General features: G+C 60.8%; 2 protein-coding genes and 1 long non-coding RNA gene across 9 annotated transcripts in view; 2 read left to right on the forward strand and 1 right to left on the reverse strand.

Moving 5' to 3' along the window:
• The first annotated feature begins 17 nt into the window (after positions 1–17).
• LOC124979801 (uncharacterized) lies at positions 18–10436 on the forward strand. Of its 2 annotated transcripts, none has more exons than XR_007107693.1 (4): positions 18–1291; positions 1544–1744; positions 1879–1969; positions 9883–10436. It is a non-coding gene; the product is annotated as an uncharacterized LOC124979801 (long non-coding RNA). The 2 variants fall into 2 exon arrangements; XR_007107694.1 differs by lacking the exon at positions 9883–10436 and adding an exon at positions 2429–2727.
• On the reverse strand, positions 4202–19215 carry Pvalef (parvalbumin like EF-hand containing). 5 transcript variants are annotated; one of them, XM_047544549.1, is made up of 6 exons: positions 19105–19215; positions 7662–10286; positions 5894–6005; positions 5499–5634; positions 5131–5246; positions 4202–4364 (listed from the first exon to the last, which is right to left on the reverse strand). In XM_047544549.1, exons 3-6 carry the CDS (start codon positions 5997–5999, stop codon positions 4318–4320), a joined length of 405 nt encoding a protein of 134 aa, XP_047400505.1. In that variant the 5' UTR covers positions 6000–6005; positions 7662–10286; positions 19105–19215; the 3' UTR covers positions 4202–4317. The 5 variants fall into 5 exon arrangements, with proteins under 5 accessions (XP_047400505.1, XP_047400506.1, XP_047400507.1 ...); XM_047544550.1 differs by lacking the exon at positions 7662–10286 and having other exon boundaries at positions 19105–19212; XM_047544551.1 differs by lacking the exons at positions 7662–10286; positions 19105–19215 and adding an exon at positions 18350–18443.
• Positions 19015–23440, forward strand: part of Aatk (apoptosis associated tyrosine kinase) — a 34218-nt gene continuing 29792 nt past the window's right edge. Inside the window, exon 1 of one of the 2 annotated variants that reach the window (XM_047544538.1) lies at positions 19015–19260. In XM_047544538.1, coding sequence (XP_047400494.1) covers positions 19179–19260 — 82 coding nt within the window. In that variant the 5' untranslated portion in view covers positions 19015–19178. Of the gene's footprint in view, positions 19261–19396; positions 19531–23440 lie in introns of those variants that run through there. The other variant, XM_047544540.1, reaches the window with a different exon arrangement.

Genomic DNA, 23440 nt, shown 5'->3' on the forward strand with positions numbered 1-23440 from the left:
GCTGGTGCCTGTCCCAGGCTGCCATGAAGCGGGCCGATCACCTGGAGGAGCTGCTGGAGCAGCGCCGGCGGCCACCCCCGACTGCCCAGTGAAGCCGCCTGCAGGGTGGAGACCGGCCGGAGGTGGCCAGGTCCTGTGGCTGGTGCTTGGGCCGAGTCCTGGCTCTGTGCGGGCTGGGGGCTGCACTCTGGCTGAGGCGCAGCCTGCTGCCCGGTCAGCCCTGTGCTCAGGATGCCGGGCAGGCTGCCTGTGGCTGTTTTACAGTAAAAGAGGTGGTTTTAGAGTCCTGTGTCACCTGCCTTGTTTTCTCTCCGGGCCGGGGACACTGCAGAGGCCAGGCCTGGCTCTGGCTCCTACCGTGCTCCCCGTCTCCCTCCTCGGCTGTCTAGACTGACCAGGAAATGGCACGTGCCCAGCAGCCCCTCTGCTCTCAGCACCCCCTGCTGCCCCTGTCTGTTCCCTGCCTTGCCCTGTGGCCCTAATCCTCAGCTCCGGTGCCCAACTCAGAGAATGGCCCTCTGTCCTCACCTGGCCTGCGGGAGGCTCCACCCATCTGGGTGCCTGAAGACCCTGGGTTGCTGTTGTGCCCCTCATGACTGGAAAGACCCCAGGGGAGCAGGCGGCCCTCTCCCGAGACCCAGCCCCTGTGAGCTGTGCCTGGAGCCCTCTGGAAACGGGGACTGGACAGGCGCCCGAGGAGGGCGGGCACTGCCGAGCCTCACCCTCTGCAGCCTCTGCCTTGGCACATGAGCTCAGAGCCTGCTCAGTGCCCTTCACCCCGAGGGTTGCCAGCACAGACGGGAAGCCCTCATGGGCAGGCAGAGTCCTGAAGCGCGTGGAGGGAGATGGGGGTCTACTCAGCAGGCACCATCATCCAGGATCAGGCCTTGGTGTTGGGATGCTGCCCAACACTGTCCCAGCGTCGCCAGGGGGCCCACCACCCGAGCCTCACCCTCCTGCCTGCAGTTGGTGTGTAGGACCCCGGCAGCTTTTGTGCAGTGTGGTGCTGCTGGCTGTGGCTGGGGCTGCTCTGAGGGTCCCCCACTGAGGGCCCAGCCAGGCTCAGGACTCCTCTGTCCTGTACCACCTGTGACAGTCTGCGTCCTGGTCACTACTGGATACAAGCCACGTCTGCTCCTGGTCTAGCCCCTCCCAGAGAAGAACTTGGCTGGTCCCTGAGCTCAGGCTGGCTTGGAGGCTGTGTCTGGCAGAGGGTGCAGACTGCTGGGCCCCTCTGCTCACCATCTGCAGGACAGGGCTGCTGACCAGAAGGAAGATCCCGAGCCCTCAGGTGAGGCTGGAAAGTGCCCTTGACGAGGACACAGGCTGGAGGCAGATGTGAACTGGGAGGGAGCGCAAGTTGTCCGAGGGCCTGGACTCCTGGGGAGCGGGGCGGGAAGGGCTTGGAGGGGAGTCCACAGTCCGTCCGCGCACAGCTGCAGGGTCTGAGAGCAGTCTCAGACCAGCCCCCACACCTCACTCCACAGGACCGTCCTGGGGTCTCGGGGGGAACTGTCCTCAGCCTGCTGCCTGGGCCCTCCAGCTACTCCTCCTTCAGGCTGTGGGCCAAAGGTCAGGGCAGGGGCAGCAGAACTGCCACCCAGCAGGACGTGATATGTGGAGCTCCTGTGGGAAGGGGTCCCTGATGTGGTGGGGTGCCCGGAGTGGAAGAGTCTGTGATCATGGGCGAGGACGCCCAGAGTCGACCGGAGCCACCCTCGGTTCCTGGACTGTAGAGTGGGTGGTAAGTCTGGTCCCCCGGTGAGGGGGAGTGTTCCCAGGGGAGGAGGTCAGACCTGAGACCCTCAGATGGACTCTGCCTGGGGCTCGTTCACCCCGCCGGCCTCGCTGTGCTCGTGGGTCTTGTCTCCCCCACAGGGCTACTCCTGAGCCACCTTCCTTTGCGAGGTCCCAGCAGCCACAGCCATCTCTGTGCACTCAGGTCTTGTGGTGCCCACGTCCCCACAGGGTACAGACAGAAAACAAGGCACTTACTCAGAATTCCTGCCCTTTATTTCCTTCCCTCTCTTCTTTGATCTGAACTTTCCATTCTTTATCTAAGTTCTGGAAAGAATACTTAGATCATTGATTGCCAGCCCTTTCCCCTTCAACTCAAGGCATTAGGACTATGAATTTCCCTCAGATTACAACTTGAGCTGCACCCACAGGGTTTGTGATGTTGCATTTTTGTTAACATTAGGTTCCATTTTCTTATTTCCATAGTGGTTTCTTTATATGGTGGACTATTTAGAACTGCATTGTTTTTCTTAGATTTTTGTTTTTGATTTCTAACTTACCTTCCCTGAGCATGTTCCCTATTATTTTAGTCCTTTCACTTTATTGAGACTTGCTTTATGGCCTAACTGTTAGTCATTTTTGGCAAATGCTACATCTATATATTTAAAAAAGAACATGTGTTCTGCATCAGTTGGCTGCAGAGTGCTGTCTGCATCATCAGTATTCAGCCCATTCTGCTTCTGGAGGCTTCTGGAGTCCCACTGGTTACCCTGCAATGGTCTCTTGGTCCCGGAGAGTTGAACGCTGAGGTCCCCCACCTCAGTGTTTGTGCAACGTCTCTGTCTCATTCTAGTGGGTTCATTTATCCTTTGTGCATTTTGAGGCTCTATTAGAAGTACACACATTCAGAACAATGATGAGCCCCTGTGGTTGACCCTTTATCACTATGAGTCATTCCTCTGTGACCTTAAAGGTGCCTATATCTGATAGTAAAGCTTTCTCTCCTTGATGCCTGCATGGTGTCTCTTTTTAAATTTGATTTTTTTTTTTTTTTTTTTTTTGGTGGTGCTGGGATTGAACCCGGGTCTTTGTGCATGTGAAGAAAGCACTCTACCATCAGAGATATATCCCCAGCCCACTAAAAACATTTTTAGACCTTTATTTTATCTATGTATTGTTACGTGGTGCTGAGGATCAAACCTGGTGCTTCTCACGTGCTAGGTGAACGCTCCACCCCAGCCCTGCATGGTGTCTCTTTGCCCTTCCTTTTACTTTCAGACTCTGTATGGCCTTGTAGTTAAAACCAGCCGCAGACGGCGTGCAGACCAGTTTTGGCTGTGATTTGCTGACCCTCTGTTGCTGTGGTGGGCAGCTGGGGCGTGGGGCGAAGGACCCAGGTCTGTGAGGGCCGGCTGGGGACCCCACTGGAGCTGCCACCTGGGCACCTCCTTCCTGACTGATCCTGGACACCCAGGAGGCTGCCAGCCCTTGACAGTGTCCCTGGCCGGAAGGTGCCTGCCAGAACCTGTGCCCCTCCATGCCCACCTCCTGGGGCTCTCCTTTTCTGGGGTCTCACACCCCATGTCTCTGATGCTTCGTCTGCTCATACTGTCATAGTGTCTTAGAGGAGGGGCGGTGCCCTGGGGAAAGAGACCAAACCAAGGAGGGCGTGAGAGACTGGGGGTGAGTGGAATATGGAATGGTGGGCAGAAACCTCACTGGATGTGACATCCGAGGAAAACATTGAAGGAGAAGGGGGAGTTTATCATGTAGCTGAGGAGCATGCCAAGCTGAGGGAGCAGCTGTGCAAAGGCCCTGGGGCAGGGTGTTCCTGTGGAGCACTAGAACAGGCCACCTGCTCCCCATGAGTGGTTCCAAGGTGACCCATGCTCCTGGTGCTCACTCTGCACAGCTGGATGACAGGACTGGAGGGGTGGGCAAGTGTGGGCAGGGCAGAGACTGAGGACTGGGCCCCAAGTCCCACCAGAGAGCTTGGGAGAGGACGGGGCTGTGGAGGGAAGGAGCACAAGGAGTGGGTGGGAGGCGGCAGCCCAGAGACCAGGGGAGGCAGGATGATGGAGAGTCAACTGCTGGAGGCTCTGGCCCTATAGGGAGGCCAGGGGCACCTACAGAGCACCCTGGGCAGAGGCGCGGTAGATATCCTCACACCCGTCCACGCATCTGCTGTGAACTGGGGGGGGTGGGGCCAGGAGGCCACCGGACAGGCCAGGGCACCAGAAGGCGGCCGTTCAGAAAGCACTGGGCTCACAGGGAGTGTAGGCCCAGGCAGCCCAGGGCTGGTGGGGGACCACCCCAAAGTCCCTGCGCAGAGAGTGGACGCCAGCCACGCCCTGCCCTCTTGCCCCGCCCTTATCCCGCCCCCAGGCCAGCCTGCCCCCCCCTCCTGCCCCGACATGGGCGGTGGCGCTCACAGACACGCGGGCGGCAGGCGGTGTTTGTCCACAGCGTGTTTCTCCCACCTCCCTGGCACAGGGCGTCCACCCTCATGGTCTCCTCCGAGAACGTCCGCTGGGGCACAGCCCACAGGGGCTGCTCACTGGCCCAGGGCTGCTCGTGGTGTTACTTCTTCCTCGGGATTTTCTCCTTCTTGATTAATTCAGAAAATTCTAGGGCAGGAAACCCATTCCTGGTAAACGCCCTGCCTTCGGATGCCCCAGGCTGCTGGCCCTCCGACCCCCAGCGGTGGGAGGCTTGCCCCTTCGTGAGGGCCCACAGTCTGGAGGGCACTCGAGCCCTGGTCCTGTGCCTGTGTGCCCCTCGGAGGTCACCAGTGGACCCTCGGCGAGCTCACAGTGGCCGGTCTGTGCCGAGGCCTCGGGAATTCCTGCTGGACCTTTCTGGGCAGCTGCCCTGAGTCCCATGCACACCCGGCCAGCTGCTCTGTGTCATGCTCAGGGCTGCCCTTTGCACTGAGGTCTGATGGTGGTCGGCCTCGGTGGGTGGGGACGGGGCCACAGCTGGACAGGGCATCTGGGCGCTGAGCCCACTGGCTCTTTCCTGGTGGCCACTTTGCCTGCCCTCTGCCCCAGCCCACGACTGGGGGTGAGTGGTGGCAGGAAGTCCAGCCCCAGGGCAGCCAGAGGCGAGGCAGCCTGTGGCCGCTACTTCCTCTCGGCTCCGCCCAGCCCACGCTGGCTCCGCCCGCCGCTGACCTTCCCAGGCCCACCCTGGACACGTCCCTGCTCGGCGAAACCCCCACCCACTCAGAAACCCCGTATTACTGTTGGGGTGCTGACAGACTTGGGGTGGGATGGCTGCTCAGTGCTGTGCCTGGACAGTGGTGTGCTGAGAACTGCCTGGACCTCACTGTGGGGCCAGCGGCCAGGGGGCGGGCCCTGGAGGGGTTCCCCGGCCCGTCCGTGCTGCCCCCACCTTCGTAGTCGATCCTCCCGTCCCCGTCCATGTCGGCCGCCTGGATCATGGCCTCGGCCTCCTCATCTGTCAGTGGGGCAGTGGGCATGCCGCTGGGGATGGTGGACAGGACGTACCTGGGTCGAGGGGGCTCGAGTCAGGCCAGCCGTGCTGAAGGTCACAGCTGCTCCCTGCCCACTTTACAGGAGAAACTGAGGCCCTGGATGGGGTGCTTGGGCCCAGAACGCCCCGCCCTCTGGGTTTGGGTCTGGCACTGACCTGTGGCCCTGGCCAGTGGACCCCAGGGAGAACGCCAGGTCTGCTGGGTGCCTGGGGCCCCGGCTGCGCCTGGCCCGGGACTGCGCCCCCTCCCCAGCCCAGACCATTACTTGATCTCGTTCCACTCAATGAAGCCGCTCTTGTCCTTGTCCAGGGTCTGGAAGGCCTTGCGAATGGCGCTCTCCAGCTGTCCTGAGGCCTGGAACTGGCGCATGTACTCAAAGAACCTGAGGTAGTTGAAGGACCCTGGAACCAACCGGGCTGGGGTCAGCAGAGCCACCTGTGCATGGGGCTGGGCAGGTCATTTGGTGCACTGGGCCTGGCCCAGAGATGGGGTCAGCCAGGTCCATTTCCTCCCTCCCCTGCTCACCAGGGTCATGGTGTCCTGTGCCCATCAGCCCCAGGGGCACACATCAGATGTCCCCGCTAGGCCTGGGCCCAGGGACAGGGGCAGCTGTGTCCAGTTCCCCCTTCCCTGCCGGGCTGGGTCCAGAGCTGGCTATACCGTGGTGCCTCATGTCTGAGGGCAGGAGCTCTATGTCCTTGTCTGACAGAGACGTGCCCATGGCCAGCGCCACCTTCTTCATCTGGGAGGAGAAGTCCTCGTCCATCCTGTCCTGGGGTGGGTAGAGAGCAGCTGTGCACCCCGCCTGGGCAGCAGGCACCACAACTTGGGGTGTGGGAGTCCCCAGGCTTAGAAGAGGGGCAGTTGGTGGAGGAATCTGCTCAGGACTCAGGCCCCCACCCCTCTGTGCCTCAGTTTCCCCCTGAGAAAGGCAGGATGGTCCCAGGGCAACTGCTCCTCGGGGGCAACCCTGAGCCCGTGTGGCCGAGCAGGTGCAGATATCACTGTCCCCACTTTGCGGGGCAAGTCAGGCGACCTGTGCCCCTCATGGCAGTGCCTTGTGACCTGCGGGCTCTCGGGTTGTTTCCCTGGGGGGTGTTGGGTTCCAGGATGCAAGTGGGAACAGCTATTTCAGAGGCCAGGGCTGGAGGCCAGCAGGTGTCCACGGCCCCTGGGCCCTCCTGAAAGTTCACGAGGTGATGGAGACTTCTGGAACACGTGGCCCCAGCAGGAGGGGCAGTGTGGCTGTCATGGCCTGGCCTGGGCTGGACAGTGGCCGGAGGCCCCTCTCCTCTCCTCCTGATAGGTCAAAGGTTGCAGCCCCACCCTGGGCCTGGGGCTGGGGGCACTGGGGCCGCCCCAGTCCTCTAACGGGGGAGGGAGGGTGTGGCCCGGGCTTCTGCACCTTCCGGTGGGCTTAGAACTGGGCCCCATCGTCACCTCAGTGGCCACCCCTGCAGCACAGCAGAGGCCCTGCCACCCCGGGTCCTGAGCGGGCTCCTGACTCCCTCGCCTGGCATCTCAGGGGTCCTGCTAGGGGCAAAGGGGCCCAGCCACATCCGAGGCCAGGCTGGCCAGGCCACAGGCCGATGTCCTGCCTAGACCTGTGCTGTTCGCCTGCCCCTTCCCACCGCACTGCTGTCAGAGTCCCCACCGGCAGGGCTGGGAGGGGGCCGTTTATTTATAGCCCCTGCGACCAGGCCTGGGGTGGGGTTTGACCAGTCCCCAGAGGAAGGCCATGAAGTCCGGCCTGGCAGAGACTGCGAGGCCCAGGCAAGTGGGCCCAGTGCTCCTCTCAGGGCCTGGAGAGGTCCTTCCTCTTCTCTCCCCACAGGCCTCCCCTTGCCTCTGACCTCCCGCCCTCCCCCACCAGAACTGACTGAGCTCCAAGGCCTGCCAGTGGCCGTGCCCCCAGTACCACTGCCAGCCTTTATGCCCAGTCACTCCACGCCACCCACATGGCCTTTCCTGGGGCAGGGGCCGCCACAGCCCCCAAGCCTCTGCCAAGGAGCCCAGGTTCAGGTGCCGGCGTGGGAGGGCTCCCTGGTGGCCAGGGGATAATGGGCACGGAGGGGTTCCATGAGGGGCTGGGTGAGGGGCCAGAGCCAGCTCAGGGCTCCTGCATCAGGAGGCCCTGGAGACCCTGCCCTGTGCACCCCAGGGCCCCAGGGTGGTGGGCCCATCAGCACCCACGCTGTCCCGGCTCACAGTCGCCCTTCCTGGGCACACGGAGACTCAGGCCCGCGTGGCTGTCTGTGGAGCAGGGCTCCCTGGGCGTGGGTGCTGTTGGCGCGACGAGCTGCCCCCTTCCTCCTTCCCTACCTCCCCTAGACTTTGTCTGAGGTCCTCCCAGATCCCAGGGCCCCTGTTTGCCCTGTGTATGAAGCCCAGGCCCAGTGCCCGCGGCTTCCCCGCCCGCAGGGCTTACCGCCTGCTTTCCTCGAGGGCCCTGGAGAGGCAGGTCAGGCCGTGTGTTGAATGGCTGCGGGGGCTTCAGGCTTTATACCTGGGACCTGCCCAGCCTGTTTACATCTTGTGGTTACAGCTGTCCCCTCACCCCTCCTGGGCACTCCAGCCTGGCACCGGCGGCCCCAAGGGGCTTGCTGGCACTTGGCGAGTCCATCCAGACTGGGCAGACGAGCCATGGGCAGCACCTGGCCTTGCCCGCATGGTGTGGGGGAGGGGCAGGCAGACTGATGCAGGGCCAAGGGCCTCGCCCAAGGTCACAGGATGGAACCCAGACCTGGATCCTCTGCCACAGCCCTGTGCCCCAGGCACTGGAGCGCTGGGCCATGAGGCCCAAGAGAGGAGGCTGTGGCCACTGCCCAGCTGTGGCAGGGGTGGTGGGACCCTGGAGAGGTGGTCTTTGGCAGGTCGGGGACTTGGGCCAGGAAGACACGCAGTGCAGCGGAGCCGGAGGCTGACTGCTGCTGGGAGGCCTCCGGAGGGTGCGGCACAGACCTCTTCCCTCTGGTGTCCCTCTGGTGGGCGAGGAGGCCAGGGCTGCCCCTGCCTGGCTCTGAGCACCAGGTACCTTGTCCCCTTCTGCGCAGGTAGTACCCAGAGCCCAGCTGGGCCCCATGAGGTGGACCCCTGGGGACGCAGGCCGTGCAGAGGGCAGGGCGGGGCATGGCTGGGCACAGTTCCTGGTCTGCTGGTGGTTTTGCTGCCCTGAAGTCCCCCTTCCCCAGGGTCAGCAGTGATGGACGTGTTATGCAGTGCCGTCAGCCTTGGGTAGGCCCTGCCCGGAGGCTCTGTCACTTCATTCAGAAGACCCCAGGAAGGGGAAAAATAAACACCCGTTCTTTTTGTTCGAGGAGACCATGAGGCCTGTCCTAACCAGGCATGGGGGTCACAGAGCCACCTGGAGCCTCAGGGCAGATACCAGGCCCAGTAGAGTGAGGGGTGGCGGGCTGAGCCGCCTCTGTCCGCAGCAGCAAGGGACTGGGGAAATCCTCAGCATCTTTGGGGCCTAGCCAGTGTCCTTGCTTTGCTGGGACCCTGAGGAGTGCACTGCGGTGGAAGGTCCGCGCAGGTCAAAGCACTCGGGGAGGCCCCGCGAGGAGGCTGGCCTCTCCCGGTTCCTCCAGCTGCTTCTCTTCTTTCTCCTTTTTCACTGTGGTAGAAGCTCACCACTATGGCCGGCTTTAAGTGCACTGTCAGCAGCTGAGCACACACCCGGGGTGGTGCGGCCACCACCACTGTCCTCTCCAGGGGACACCACCTTCCAGACGGAAGCCTGTCCCCACACCTGACTCTCCTCCCTGCTCCCAGCTGCCGGCCTCCCCGCTCTGCCCTGCTGAAGGGGTGGTTCTGGGCAGCTCTGGAGGAAGCCTCTGCATGCCTGGCCTCTGCAGTCCCGTCCCTGCGTGCCTGGCCTCCGCTGGTCCCGTCCCTGTGTGCCTGGCTTGTTTCACTTAGCACAAGAATTTCAGAGTCCGTGGTGCGGCACGCGTCCGGATCCCTTTTTTTCATCTTTTTCTCGGTCATGATACAGGATTTACTGGCGGAGTGACTAAGGGCACATGGCAGTCCTCAGGAGTGCAGGCTCCCCAATTGTCCGGGAGACCACAACTGTGGACGAGCTGCTACTCAGTCACCACATCTTAAAACCTGTCTGCACTAAACTTGGTCACGTCCTCCTCCTTTGAAATGTGGACCTTCTGGTGGCCGGGGAATTGAACTTGGCCCTGCATGGACCTCGGCCATGTGCTCCTTGTTCTGCAACTTGATGCGGAGGGACAGGATGACTTGGCCACCATGCCCAGGGCTTCCCGAGGGCATCCACACCCCTGTCTGGAGCCCCTTGGCCCCTGAGCGGGGCCGCGCCTTGCTGATTTGGAGACTCGAGCCGGGTGGTCCTGCGATGCGGAGGTCGTCTTGGCCTCAGCTTTTTACCACATACTGGTTGGCACAGACGTGGGCGCCTCCAGGGCCTGGGAGGAGAGCTGCCCCTGGTCAGCCAGTGCCGTAGCTCCAGAGCGGGAGCTCACCCACGGTTCCTTCTTCCACCCCGCGGCAAAGGTGCAGCTCCGGCACCGGGGAGACCTGGGCAGAGCGAGACCTTGGTTTGTTTTTACCATGCCAAGGGCACTGGGTGGGCAGGAGCCCTGTGGGCACCTGAGGGAAAAGAGCTCATTTCTTCTCAGGGCTGCAGAACTTTCCTGTGTGTGGACGGATCACATTTCGTTTGTCTGCCCCTCTGCTGATGGACGCCTGGGTGCCGCGTTTCCTCCTGTCCCTGCCTGCAGTGCTTCTGGAGAATGGCCAGAAGCAGAGGTGCTGGACCCCATGGAGGGGCCGCTGCTGCGTGGGCCCGTGTCTCCACGTTGCCGCCTTCCGATCGTAGCCTCCTGTGGGTGTGGGAGGGCCTCATGGTGGTTTGGTCTGGTGTCCTTGAGACTCGGGATGCTGAGCGCCTTCCCAGGTGCTTCCTGGCCATGCCCGTGTCTGCTCTGAGAAGCGTCTCTCAGTTCTTGTCTGTTTTTGAATCACATTGCTCGACTTCTGTTGTTGAACTTCAGGAAGTCTCTGTACACTCCCCACTGATTCCCTGTCAGATAAACAACTGCAACATGTTCTCCAGTCTCTCTCTCTTTTTGGGGGTACTGCAGATTGAACCGAGCCTGCTCTACCACTGGACCACATCCCCAGTCCTTTTTATTTTTTATTTTGAGACAGGGACTCACTAAGTTGCTTAGGTCCTCACTAAATTGCTGAGACTGATCTTGAACTTGTGAGCCTCCTGCCTCAGCCTCCCAAGCCACTGCACCTGGCTTTTCCATTCTTTGGATCGACTTTTTTCCTCTGTTGATGGTTTCTTTTCTGCATTTTTTTTTTTTTTTTTTAATTTTCATGAACTCAAATTTGTGTTTTTGGGCTTGGGTTGTGGCTCAGTGGTAGAGTGCTTGCCTGGCACTGGGTTCGCTCCTCAGCACCTCATAAAAATAAATAAAATAAAGGTATTGTATCCATCTACAACTAAAAAATATATATGTATATATTAAAAAAACAACAAGTTTATGTTTTTTTTTGTTGACTGTTGTGGGCATCATATCCAAGAAATCAGTGCCAATCCAATGTCATGAAGATTTTGTCCTGTTTCCCTCTAATAGTTTTATGGCTTTAGCTCTTATGTTCAGGTCTTGATCCTGTTGGAGTTAATTTTGCACATGATCTGAGGGAAGGCTCTAGCTGCACTTGGTTGCATTTGGATATCTGGTTTTCTAGTACCATTTGTTGCAAGTTTGCCCTTTCCCTAGTGAATGGTCTTGACACCTCTGTCAAACACCACTTGACAGCCACACATGGTGGCATATGACTGTAGTCACAGCAACTTGGGAGGCTGAGGCAGGAGGATTGCTTGAGACCAGCCTCAGCAACTTGGCAAGTCCCCGTCTGAAAGTAAAACATAAAAATAAGGGCTGGGGATGTGGCTTCATGGTTAAGCAATCCCCAGTACCAAAAACCCCCAAAACCAAAAACAAAAACCCAGTTTTTTTTTTTTTTTTTTTTTGACAGTACAATTTCTCTTTTTATTCTATCCCAGTTTCCATGTGTCTTTCTGTAAGTACCACACTGTCTCAATTACTGCAACTGTGTAGTAAGTTTTGAAATCACCTTTTTCTTCTTATTTAAGATTGTCCTGGCTATTCCAGGTGTTTGAGATCCCATGTGAATTTTACAATGGGATTGTCAGTGGAATTTGGAGAGGAATGCACTGACTCTGTGGATCACTTTGGTAGTCTTTCTTTTTCTTTTTCTTTTTTTTTTTTTTTGCAGTGCTGGGGATTGAACCCAGGGCATTGTGTTTGCAAGGCAAGCACTCTACCAGCTGAGCTAGATACCAGCCCTCACTTTGGTAGTCTTGATATCTTTTTTTTTTTTTTTTAAATTATAGATGGACACAGTGTCTTTATTTTATTTATTTATGTGGTGCTGAGGATCAAACCCAGTGCCCCACGCATTCGAGGCAAGTGCTGTACCACTGAGCCACAACCCCAGCCCTGGTCCTGACATCTTAATGTGAACCTGGAATGCATTTCCATTTATTTATGTCTTCTTTCTTTCAGCAATGTTTGGCTGTTTTCATTATACACATCTTTTACCTCCTTACTTAATTCCCAGGTATTTTGTTCTTTTTGATATTATAAATGGAATTATTTTTAAGATTTGTTTTTGCTATTAAGAGATTGTTTTTGCAATTTTTTTTCAATTTGTTTATTATTAGTATATAGAAACACAAGGGTGTGTGACTTTATTTCCTGCTGCTTTGCTAAATTCATTTGTTAGCTCTAACAGTTTGGGGGATCTTTCAGGTTTTCAAAATATAAGATCATATTATCTATTAGCAGAGATAGTTTTGACTTCTTCTTTTCCAACTTGAATAGTTTTTTCTTTTCTTGCCTAATTGCTTTGGCTAGAACTGCTAGTACTATGTTGACTGTAAATACAAAAGCAGGCACCCTGCCTTGTTCCTGATTGTAGAGGAGGTCTACCCTCCTTTGGAGCATGGTGTTTGCTGTGGGTTTTGCATAGAAGGGGTGTGTTGACGTATTTTCGTTCTACTCCATCTGTTGAGTGCTTTTGTCGTGAAAGGGTGTTGAATCTCATCAAATATTTTTTCTGCATCAGTTGTCCTTCAACCTGTTAAAGCTGTGTGTGGCAGGGATGGATTCTCGAATGCTGAACTCTCATTGCATTCGAGGAAAACAATCCCACCTGTCATGGTGGACGACCTTTGGAAGGTGCTGCTGAGTTCAGGTGGTCAGCGTTTTGTTGAGGACCTTTGCATCAGCGTTCGCGAGAGATGTTGGCCTGTGGTTTTCTTTTCCTGGGGCCTTCTTTCTGGCTTTGATATCAGGATAATGCTGGCCAAGAAGGAGTCAGGAAGTATTCCCTCCTCTTTTGTTTTCTGGAGGAGTTTGCGAAGGGTTGATGTTAGCTCTTTAAAAATTTGGTAGAGCTCAGCTGTGAGCACACTAGGTCCAGGTTTTTCTTTGTCAGAGTTCTGATCCCCGATTCAGCCTCCTTATTGATTACCGGTCTATGACAATTTTCTATTTCTTTGTGATTCAGATTTGGTAGTTTTGTGTTTCCAGGAATTTGTCTGATTCTCAGTGTTTTCCTGTACAGTGCAAGATGTGGTCCAGGAGGAAGCAACTGCCCTGGCCTTCCAGCTGTAAACTTGGGCAAACCAATCCACTGCTCCTGTGCCCACGTTCCTCCTGCTCATGGAAGCTGGAGGGTGTGCGTGGTGTCCATGAGTTTGGCCTGCGGGGTCTGGCATGGTCTCCCAGTGGGAGCAGGGCGGCCAGGGTTTCAGAAAAGCCAGCAGGTGGGGCTGGGGAGATAGCTCAGTTGGTAGAGTGCTTGCCTTGTAAGCACAAGGCCCTGGGTTCGATCCCCAGCACCCAAAAAAAAAAAAAAAAAAAAAAAAAAAAAAAGAAAAGCCAGCAGGAGAGCCTGGACACCCTGAGCATTCTCCAGTGATTGGCCAAGGCTGAGCAGCTGTCTTTGTCCTGACTCTCCAGGGGCTAGGATGCCCCTAAAGTAAAGGCCAGGGGCAGAGAAGGAGTCCCTGTCAGGCCAAGATGGCTCCTGTGAGCTCCTCTCCCCCAGGTAGTGCCCTCGCGGGGCTGCCACCAGAGTGAGACCTTGGGGAGTGGAGCAGGGACACCTCACCCATGAGAGCCCCTCCTGGCCATGGCCTGTCTGCACACCTCACCATCTATTTCTTTTCCAGGCCTAGGACTTTGAGTCTTTTATTTTAGAAAGAGTATCGTACCCCAAAATGACGGTAAAAAAGTGCGAACTTTTCCCAGCCCCGTCCCCAGCTCCCTGTGCTGCGGGTCTTTGCCTCTGGGAGGGCTATGCCCAGAGTCGGTGCACCCTCCAGACCGGGTGCGAGGTGAAGAGCTCCTCATGGTGCCTGTGGGCTACTCCAGCAGCTCCCTCGGCTGCCCATCTGCTGGGCTTTGGGAAGGTTCCAGAGCCTTGGTCCTGAGAGACGGTGTGAAGTGCCCCCTCCACCTTGGCTGCGTTCACAGGGCTGGATCACCGGGGAAGCTGCAGAGGACCCGGTCCTGCCAAGTTCTTCTCCAAGAGTCTGCCGCAGCCCGGTGTCCCAGGTACCCTGAGTGGCCACGCCTGCCACACGTCCACATGAGACTGTGGTCACAACAGCTGCACTGACATCAACACGTGGGACAATGGAGCCTGTTCAGTCATGTGAAGGGCCGATGCTCGGCCCAGGCCACCGACGGGTGAGCTCAGACGTACGCTGGGGAAGGGGCCACAGAAAACACCATGCACTGCAGGCCCCCTTCCTACGAAGCGTCCGGCAGGCCAGTCCACAGGGACAGCGCAGACTGGCGGGTGCCAGGGCCGGGGCTGATACATGGCCAGTGTGCAGTGAGGACAGGGCGTCCTCTCGAGAGGGGACAGGCGGGGACCGTCCCATGCTCTGTGAAAGTGTACAAAGCCACCCGTCTGTCCACTTGAAGATGGCTGAGCTTAGTCGTGTGAATTTCACTGCACTAGGAGAAGGACACCTGCAGAGTGGACAGAGCACTTTTAACAAAGTCCAAGAAGCATGCTGCAGGGGCAGAGCTCAGTGTGAGCAGTCAGGCCTCGCGGGGTGGGGAAGCGGCAGCTGGCTCTGCTCTCCACAGTTTCTGGAGCCAGCACCTGCCCAGGGCTGACAGATGGCCCGTCCCCCGCGGCCCCTCAGGTTTCATTTTTGGGTCAGAGTCGCCCCTCCCACCCCAGCCCTGGCCCTGCTCTGGTTGGAGCTAGGGCCACAGGAACACCTCACAGCACAGGGTGACCCTGTCCCCATGCACTGTGGACGCTGCCCCCTGCAGAAGCTCCTGGAGGGCTGACACTGCCCAGCCTCCTGCCTGGAGCCACTGTGGGGACGGGGCTGGGCCCTGCTGCCACCCAGCCTGCCCTGCTGTGTTACAAACGGAAGAGGAACTGGCTCCTCTGTTCCTGGGGCCATTTTAGTATAAGGACAGAGAAATCAAGCTGCAGCCTCCTTCTAGACCATGGTGTGCCTTCTGTGGTGGGTGGGCAGCCCCTGGCCAGCTCTGAACACTGGCAACAGCTGGGTTTCCTGTGGAGGCTGGGCACCCTTGGCAGGTAGCCCCCTGCCCACGGTGTCTCTGTCAGGTGCCAGAAGCCCAGTGACCACCTGTGGAGCACAGTTAGGGGTGGGGTGCAGGGCGGTTATCCCACAGCTGAGGGCTGTCCTGGGAACGCTGCGGGAGGGACAGACCTGCCCTGCAGAGCACCCCTCCCGTGTGCAGAGGCACTCGCAGGCGAGCTGGGTCCCGGGCGGCTCCTCCTGCCAGGCACGTACTGCCCCTTGGGTGTGCTCAGGAACTGCAGCCCTGGCTCATGGGCTGCGCCTGGAGGCCCCAGCCCACTGGAGACGATGCTCAGAGGGCCTCGCAGGCCGAGCTGGGGATGTGACCGAGGTGCCCAGCATGGGGTGGTGTCCTGCCAGGCAGGGGTGCCTGCCGCCCACTGTGGCGGCAGCACCTGGTTTGTGTGCTGAATCCAGGGCGGGCCGGCTCACAGGCAGAAATGGGAATGTGGCTTATGGGGATTAAAATGTGTGTGGGAAGAATCCAGGAAGGTGCTGACCTGCCCCGCGCTGGGCTCCCCGCTCTGCACTCCTTGCCCAGTGCTGCAGTGGCCCCCAGCAAAGATACGTCCAGGTCCTGGCCCCTGGCACAGTGTCCTTGCTTGGACACAGGGTCTCTGCGGGGTGAGGAAGATGGTGCCGCGGGCAGGTGTGGCTCAGTGGTGGGCACCTGCCCACCCGAAGGCTCTGGGTTCCGTCCCCAGCACTGAACAAAAGGGCGGCCCGGCGGAGGGTGGGTCTGCCCGAGGTGAGGCAGCTCGGAAGAGGAGACGGAGGAGCTGCCCACCGGCCACAGGGGCAGGGGTCGGAGCCGAGGCGCAGACACACGCCAAGGACCGGGGCCCGAGCTGGAAGACGGGAAGGCCCTGCCCCAGAGCCTCGGCCAGGGACCTGCTTCAGGCTGAATCGGCCTGTGGTTTCAAGCACGCCAGTTGTGACCCTTCGTTCTGGTAGCCCCCAACCTTCTAGCTCCTCTCGGCTGCCCTCCCTCGCCCCAGGGCCCCCCACTAGTGCCCCTCCCTGAGCCCCTGGGTCTCAGTCTGTAGAAGGTGACCCTGCTGGAGTTCCCCAGACGAGGCAGGACCTGTGCCTGATACATGACATTTACATGATCTGGGCTTGAGGCAGGGGAGGCCAGGGAGGGGAACAAAGGCCACTCTGTCCCCTGGCTGCCTCTCTCACCCACCCCAGGTCTGGCATGGCTGGAACCAGCATGTGGGACAGGATCCTGGGCAGGGCTGGCCCAGGGCTCAGTGGCCTTTCTGTTCCATCCTTTCTTCAAAGTCGTATTCGTTCACTCATTACGTATTTTTTCACACGGACCCTGTGTGCTCGGGCACAGCGGGCAGGCACTCCCCCTGGGCTGTACCTGGCCCTTCGTTCTATGTTCCATCTTGGACAGACTCTCACTAGGTTCAGGCTGGCTTCGAACTAGCGATCCTCATGCCTCTGCCTCCCAAGTTGCTGAGATCACAGGTGTGAGTCACCATGCCCGGCTACGTGGATTCTGACTCTTTAGGATATCACGTTCCAACGTCGGTCACCTCAAGTACGAAGCGTGTTTTCACCAGCTTTGCTGCGATGTGATCTGCGTATCGTAAGACTGCCATCTGATGTCTACGATCGAGTGGGGCTTGCTGTCTTGTTTTTGAGACAGGGTCTTGCTCTCTTGCCCAGGCTGGTCCCCAACTCCTGGGCTCAAGGGATCTTTCACCTCAGCTTCCTGGGAGCTGGAGCCGAGGTCCAGGCCCCCAGGACCAGTGCAGGAAGGAGCGTGTTTCAGGGTGTCCACAGGGCTTAGAATGTGCCTCATCACCCCAAAAGGAGCCACACTCACTCACAGCCTGGGGCCCTGGCACCCCTGGTCTATTTCCTGTCCCCGTGGGAACAGAATCATACCTGCGTGGCCTCCTGCGACCGGCTTGTCACTCAGCACCATGCTTTTGTGGCTCAGGCCGGGACGGCACCTGCCGCAGCTTTTGGACCCATGTGACCTGCCCTGCTGCTCACCATTCAGCTGTGAAGGACACAACCCCGAGTTTCTTGGTGCCCCTTGGGGCAGAGCCTCCCTTGCCTCACCTTCGACACCCTGAGGCTCCTCCTCTGCTCCTGCACCTCCTGCCACCACACCCAAGACCTCCGTCCACGGCCTCCCATCCTCTGCCTCCTGGACGCGCAGCCCCTTCTCACTGGGCTGGGCCCCTGGAGTCAGCTCCTTCCACTACCCTTGGCCCCTGGCATCCTATAGGACTCAACGGTGTCCTCCAGGGTCAGCTGCCCGCACTTCTGTGACCACCACACTGTGGGCTTGAGACCTCCAGCCGTGGTCACTCAGGTGCTCATTCCCACTGTTGGGCATGGTCCCTGCAGAGGCACCGAAGGGCTCTGGGGTACTGCGCTCTCCCCAGGCCAAGAGACAGGGCAGGGCCACATCCTCAGGTCCTCTTCCCTAGAGCTGCTAGCTGACTTTACCCTGGAATGGGAAGAAGCCTGTACTTGGGTCAGTGGCCTTTGGTCACCCCCAGATTGGCAGGCCAAACTGCCCATCCCTATTGGTGCCATTCATGGGGACTCAGGTACACCTGACTCAAAAGCTCCCAACACGGATCTGGCCTGCTTGTGCACATGCCTGCGCGCATGTCCACAGGCAAACCCCAAACTGGGCTCTTTCCAGTGAGCCATCTTTAGAGCCTGGTCATGGGGCAGGCCATCATTGGCACTCACAGTCTGGACAGACTCCCTCTCAGCTGAAAACCAGTACCAACTGGGGGTACTGGACTTTTCTCCCTGCCTGGGTACAGGTGTCGGGGGTACCTTCCAGCTGGGCAGAGGCTGGTCCTCCATAGGGGGACTGGGCAGTATTGCCGCTGGGTACCTGGCCCCTGTCCCTCATACTGGTGCACTCCTGGACAGCAGCCCTCAGGGGCCACTGCATCACCCCATCCCCGGGGGAGTGAACCATCCCTGCAGTCCTGGCCTCTTGTTCTCGTGAGTCTCCAGAAGACACAGACTGGATGAGGTGGACAGGCTGCTGTGGGCAAGACCCTGCACTGGCCACTTCACCCTGTGGCTCCTAGGTCTACAGCAGAGTGGGACAAACCCCCAGGGAGCGTTTGCCACTCAATCTGGGACAGAAAGAAGGTCTGGACAGCCCAGCCTCCTGGGCAGGCTTGGGGTGTGTGGGGTTCACCTGCCACTGCAGGAGACCCCTATGGACCTGAGGGGACAGGGAAGGGTTCCTTGCTTTGCACATGTGAAGGGGCCTTTCTGCAGGAAGAGCCACCCTAGGAAAAAATGGGCGAGCCCTGGAGCCCTCTCCCGCCTACCTAAGGTCGTGGTGGCCTCTCTGGGCCGTCTTCCGGCGGGCGCTGCGACCCCTGCCCTCCAACAGGCCTCCAGGGGCTTTGCAGCTGGCCCAAGCCTAAGAGCGGGAGTTCCAGGCGACTCAACTCCCCAGCCTCTCCTACCTGTTAGGCCACGGCCGGCTCTGCCCAGCGGCTGCCCTCGCGCCCGCGGCCCCGCAGCGCCACCGCAGCGGGGCAAAATGGCTGCGGGCGGGGGAGGGGCGGGAGGGGACAGGGCGGGAGGGGACAGCCCCTGTGCGCCCGCCGAGCGCGGCTCGCCGCGGGTGGGGGCGGCCGGTGCCTTCTCCGCGGGTGTCGCAGCGTGGCACAGCCTCAAGCGGTTCTGCAAAAATAGCCCCCCGCCCCCCTGGCGCAGGCGCCGCCCGGAGGGCACGCGGGGACCCCGCCGCCTCCGAAGCCCGCCCGGGACTCCCGCGCCGCCCGGCCCCTGCGGCGGCCGCTGCCAGACCCCCGGCCCCAGGCTCCGCACCCCCAGCCTCTGGGCCCCCTCCCGGCCTCCGCGTTCGCCGGCCTCTGTGCCCGCTGCTAGCCTCTGTGCTTCTGGCCTCCAAGTCCCTCGGCCTCCGTCGCACACATCCCCGGCCTCCGCGTCCCCCGCCTCCGCGCCCCTCCCGCCCCGCGCCCGCTCCGCCCCGCGCCCCTCGGGCCCCGGGGTCCCGCAGCTCTGCGGCCCCGCGTCCGCCCCCCGGCCCGGCCCAGCCCCCCGCGCGCGCTCCCGCGCGTTTTCGGACTGCACCAGCCGAGCCCCGCGGCGCCGCGGCGGCAGGCGGAGGCGCCTCGTCTGTCGCCGCCCCCACCGGTGCCCGCGCTGCGGCGGTGGCTGGGGGCGCTGGGCGCGGGGGCCGCGCGCTCCGCACCTGCGGCGGCCGCTGGGCGATGCCGCGGCGCGGGCCAGGGCCGCGGGCGTCCTGAGCGCAGCGCCCGCCCGGGGATGCCCGTCGCGCTGCTGGCCCTGGCCATGTCGTCCTCCTTCTTCAACCCCAGCTTTGCCTTCAGCTCGCACTTCGACCCCGGTGAGTCCGCCCGGCGCCCCTGGGCCTGCTGGCTGCCTCCCGCCCACACCTGTCTCCCCACTGCGGACAGGATGCTGCGAGACCTTGGGTTTCCCATTTTGCATGGAAATTAACCCCTTCTCTGCCCTGAGCCGGCACAGAGGAACAGGGTCAGGCTGGGCAGGACCCCCTACAGGTCTGCGGAGCCGCGCAGGCCTTGGGGCCCCGGACAGGGCACAGCTGGGCTGGCGGTGGTGGCGGCCGTGCCCCTGGGATGCCTCCCCAGCACAGGTAACTGGGATTCGGGGCTCAGGTTGGCCCCAGGTGTGCAGGAGAGGAGGTTGCCAGGACTCAGAGCCCTTAGGGAGGTGTGGGGTGCATCTAGGCAGGGGCACAGCCTGCTGTGAACTCTTGCTGTCCTGTGGCCTTGGTTGGGGGTGCTCCTCACCAGCCCCAGCAGCCTGTCAGGGGAGGCGGTGGCTGGCCTACTAGGAAGAGGCCTAGAGATGGGCCTTGGTGGGTGCCCAGGCCCTGGGCAGCAGGTGAGGCAAAGGTGGCGCTGTAAACCTGGCTGCACAAGACTAGGGCCAGGCCCCCACCCCACCCCCGCCCCTGTGGACCGTGACATGTTTACCGGTGGCTGCTTGGCCATGATGTGGCAGCTGGGTGGGCAGTTGGTAGCCCCAGTGTGGTTAGGAGGTAGGCTTTTCCTCTGCTGCCTCCAGCTCCACCCCTGCTGGGCCTAAGTGGGGGATGAACCCCCGCTGGGGGCCTGGAGTCCCACCCCAGTCCCTGGGCTCAGCACAGGGCCGCGCAGCGTGCACAAAGCCAGGCTCGCACAGGATGGCTCTCCAGCATGGCCGTGATGCACAGGGTCCCCTGGGCAGAGCAGGTCTGAAGGCACTTGCTCCTGGGGGAGGGCTGTTGCTTGGCTGAAGGCCATGGATGTCACTTGCTTGGAAATGACTTCCTGGGGTGACCTGAGGGGCTCAGAGACCACAGTGCCACCATCAGCAGATGGCTCAGAGCCCAGCAGCAGTGGCAGTCACTGGCCCGATCTGAGGGTGGGGGTGGGGGGAGGCAGCCTCACTGAGCAGCCCCAGGCCCAGACTATCAGCATCCAGGTGGCTGGGAGCCGGCACTGGGCCTAGGCGGGCCCCATGCCAGGCATTGCCCTTTGAGCATGGTTCCTCCTGCTGGGAAGCAGGTCCTGGCTCAGCTGGGTGGCGGTGGGACTACTGGTGGTTGGGGGTGGGTGCCAGGCTGACCCAGGAGGGAGGAGCCCTTCAGCCCATCTCAGTCTCCCTCTCTCTGTTGGGTACAGACTTACGGTGCTGGGATCTTGGCACCCCAGCTCTGCACCAGGGTGTCCAGGGCAAGAGAGGCCCTCCCGTCTTAGAGGAACAGCAGCTCTGAGCGTGGGTACAGACTTGGCGGCGGTGTGATCAGTGTCCTTACAGCGGGTGGGTTTAATGACCTAGGAGGGAAGGAGGCTCCTGGGAGAAGGGGAGAGGGCTGTCTCCAGCTGCGTGCCCCGGCAGGCATGGCGCCCCTTCTTGGTCTGCCCTGGGTGGTGATGGGTGGGAGAGGACAGTCCTGCCAGGGTAACCAGCGGGGCCTCTGTGTTGGGACGGAGAGGTGGGGTGCCCTGCCTCTGATTGTACTTAACCCAACATTCAGCACCTACTGTCCCCCACTGAAGTCCCTCTGTCCTGCTTTGCCTCTCTGGGCCTCTGTTTTCCTGCCTGTAAAATGGGACAATGCTTGGGGCCGGGCCGGGTGGGATGAATTGCTTGCTACTCAGCAGGCTGCTGCTCTGGAGGCTTGCAGACGGGTCGGCCACTCTTGGGGTACAGCCCAGTGCCTGAGGGTCCCTGTGACCACAGTGACTTGCTGGCTTTTCTTCATTCCAATAGTGGAGAGAGATGGTCCTTTCTGAGGTCAGCTGGCATCTGTGGGGTGGTCCTGCTGAGGCCACCAAAACCCAGAGAAGAGAGAGCTCATGTTGGCAATGGTTGCAGCTTATTTATGGGGTCACTTACTAGTCACTGCAGTGCTAGGCAGAGGGTCCTGGTGGTCTCCAGCCTGTGCCCTGCACCCAAGACCAGCTCTTGGTCTGTCACAGGAGTTGGCCTGGTCTGCATAGAGGTGACAGTGGTCCTGATGGTACAGGTGGTGGTGGCAGAGGTGTTTGAGACAGGGGCTGAGCTGGAGGTGCAGGCTGTGGGCCCCTGCTGGGGTCTGCTGGGTGCCCCCAGCCCTGCCGGGCAGGTCAGGGTGCTCGGGGCAGGCCTGAACGCTCGCTCCTGGGAGCGTTGGGAAGAGCTGTCCCCCTGGGCCTGGCTCCTCCCCTGGGCCTGGCGACACCCAGGACTCGGTGATGGTGGAGGTTTCTTGGCAGTTGCAGTCAGGTGGCTTCTAGGCTGCGTAGTCTTGGGCCGTCACCCAGCTGCTCTGGGGTCAGCTCTGCACAGGTGAAACCTTTTCCTGGGTAGACCAGGTGGGCAGGGTCATCATGAAGGGTGAGAGGGCGGCCTTATGGGGAACAGGAGCAGCCGGAGGGGACTGGGAGGGAGGTGGTGTCTGCCTCGAGGGGCAGGGCCATCGCTCCGCCGAGTGCCCCAGGCAGGGGTGACCCGTTTCTCGCTGCCAGCCTCAGGATGACCAGGTGCAGGGGAGGGCCTCAGCGGGTTCCTGCTGTCCAGGCCTCCGTTAGGGCGCCCGGCACTGTGGCTCCTGGCCTGGGGCTGTCCTAGTGCCGGCCGCACGGGGAGGTCATGCATCTCACCCAGGCCTCAGGGGTGGCGGGCCTGGGAGGGGCCAGGCCCCTTGCTGGCCCCTTGGTGCCCTCCCGTGCCTTGGTTTCCTGGTCTTTAATCTGGGGGCTGTGGCATCTGTGCTGGTGTGGAGCCCTGAGCTGAGCTGGGGCTGGACAGTTTCCTGAGGCTGCTCCTGGCCAGGGTGGCACGGCCGGTCAGCAGCACTTGGAGCGTGCGGAGGCCTGTGGAGGGCTGTGCACTGCTCTTCCCCACCTCCCACCCATCCTCCCGCCCCTCGGCTCACATCCTGCTCCCTGCCCAGGTCCTCAGTCCACTCCCTGGAGCCTCTGGGGGCAGCGCCCATGCCTCACCAGGACAGTGACTCCTCCCAGGTCCACGTGCGGCCAGGCACAGAGCCAGGCACACCAGGGCCCACAGTGACCATGTGGCAGAGGAGGCTGTGTCCCAGGCCAGGCCTGGTCTGAGCAGCACAGGGGTCTCCAGGGCCCAAGAAGGTGCCCTGGGCACAGACGGGTGTTCTCCCGAGTCCTGCTTCCCAGCTCACGGATGGGCCCTGGAACCCGGAACGTGGTGACCCCGACTTGTGCAGCCGCGATGTGGGGCCTGGGTGGAGTCAGTGTCCCAGGCCTAGGGGCAGGAGCCCGCTGGTGACCCGTCACCCTCCCTGGGGCCCATGGGGAGGTGACCCTTGGGGAGACTCCTTGGAGAGGCCAGGGCAGTGGCCTTGCTGGGAAGTGGTCCCGGAGTCCAGGAGGGAGCCCACAGTGCACAGGGTCGGTGATGCAAGGTCCCAGGCCCAGGGCAGGGCAGGGAAACCACTTCTCTTCCTTCTGGCACATTCTCCAGAAAGTGGGGCTGTGCCCTTCCCTCAGATGGGCCCTTCTTGCCTGGACTCTGCCTGGGGTCCCCACCACCCACACGCGCCTGCGTGGCAGCACTCAGACAGGTGTGCAGCTCAGGTGCACAGGTACACGCAGGTGCACACCACGCCTCACGCCGCTGACACCACACGGCACCTGCACGCTCGCACCTGTGCACACGGGCAGAGCCGCTGTTCTGGGCGCCCGCGTGCAGTGATCGCCTGGGGCTCCTGGGGCAGCTCCCTCCACCGTCTGTGCCTTCGACTTCCTAGGCAGAGCCCCTCTCTGGCCTTGGGTGACCTTGAACTGGGCCTGCTGGCGCTGCTGGCTCTGGTGAGGGCCTGCGTCCCCCACACCACCTGGCCGGGCCTGCGGCGGTCGGTGGTTTGGAACGTGTGGGGAAGCTTGAGGTTCCTCTTCGGGGTGGCTTCCGAGAGCCTGGCGCCTGGCCCCCACCAGGGCAGCGCTCCCGCCTGTGGCCCCTCACTCACCTGTGGCCTGGAAGCCTGCTCCCTGGACGCCGCGTCCACTCTCACAGCTCCTCGAGGCGTAGGTTGGCTG

Source organism: Sciurus carolinensis, chromosome 3 (genome assembly GCF_902686445.1).
Source record: "Sciurus carolinensis chromosome 3, mSciCar1.2, whole genome shotgun sequence".
Classification (NCBI taxonomy): domain Eukaryota; kingdom Metazoa; phylum Chordata; class Mammalia; order Rodentia; family Sciuridae; genus Sciurus; species Sciurus carolinensis.

What these genes read in the sequence shown, in the direction of transcription:
- Pvalef (XM_047544549.1), bottom strand. Translation starts at nt 5,999, where the DNA reads ATGGACGAGGACTTCTCCTCCCAGATGAAGAAGGTGGCGCTGGCCATG. An exon ending in CTCAGACATGAGGCACCACG is followed by an intron (nt 5,635 to 5,893) that starts GTATAGCCAGCT and finishes GGTTGGTTCCAG; the next exon opens with GGTCCTTCAACTACCTCAGG. An exon ending in CGGGAGGATCGACTACGAAG is followed by an intron (nt 4,365 to 5,130) that starts GTGGGGGCAGCA and finishes TTCCTGCCCTAG; the next exon opens with AATTTTCTGAATTAATCAAG.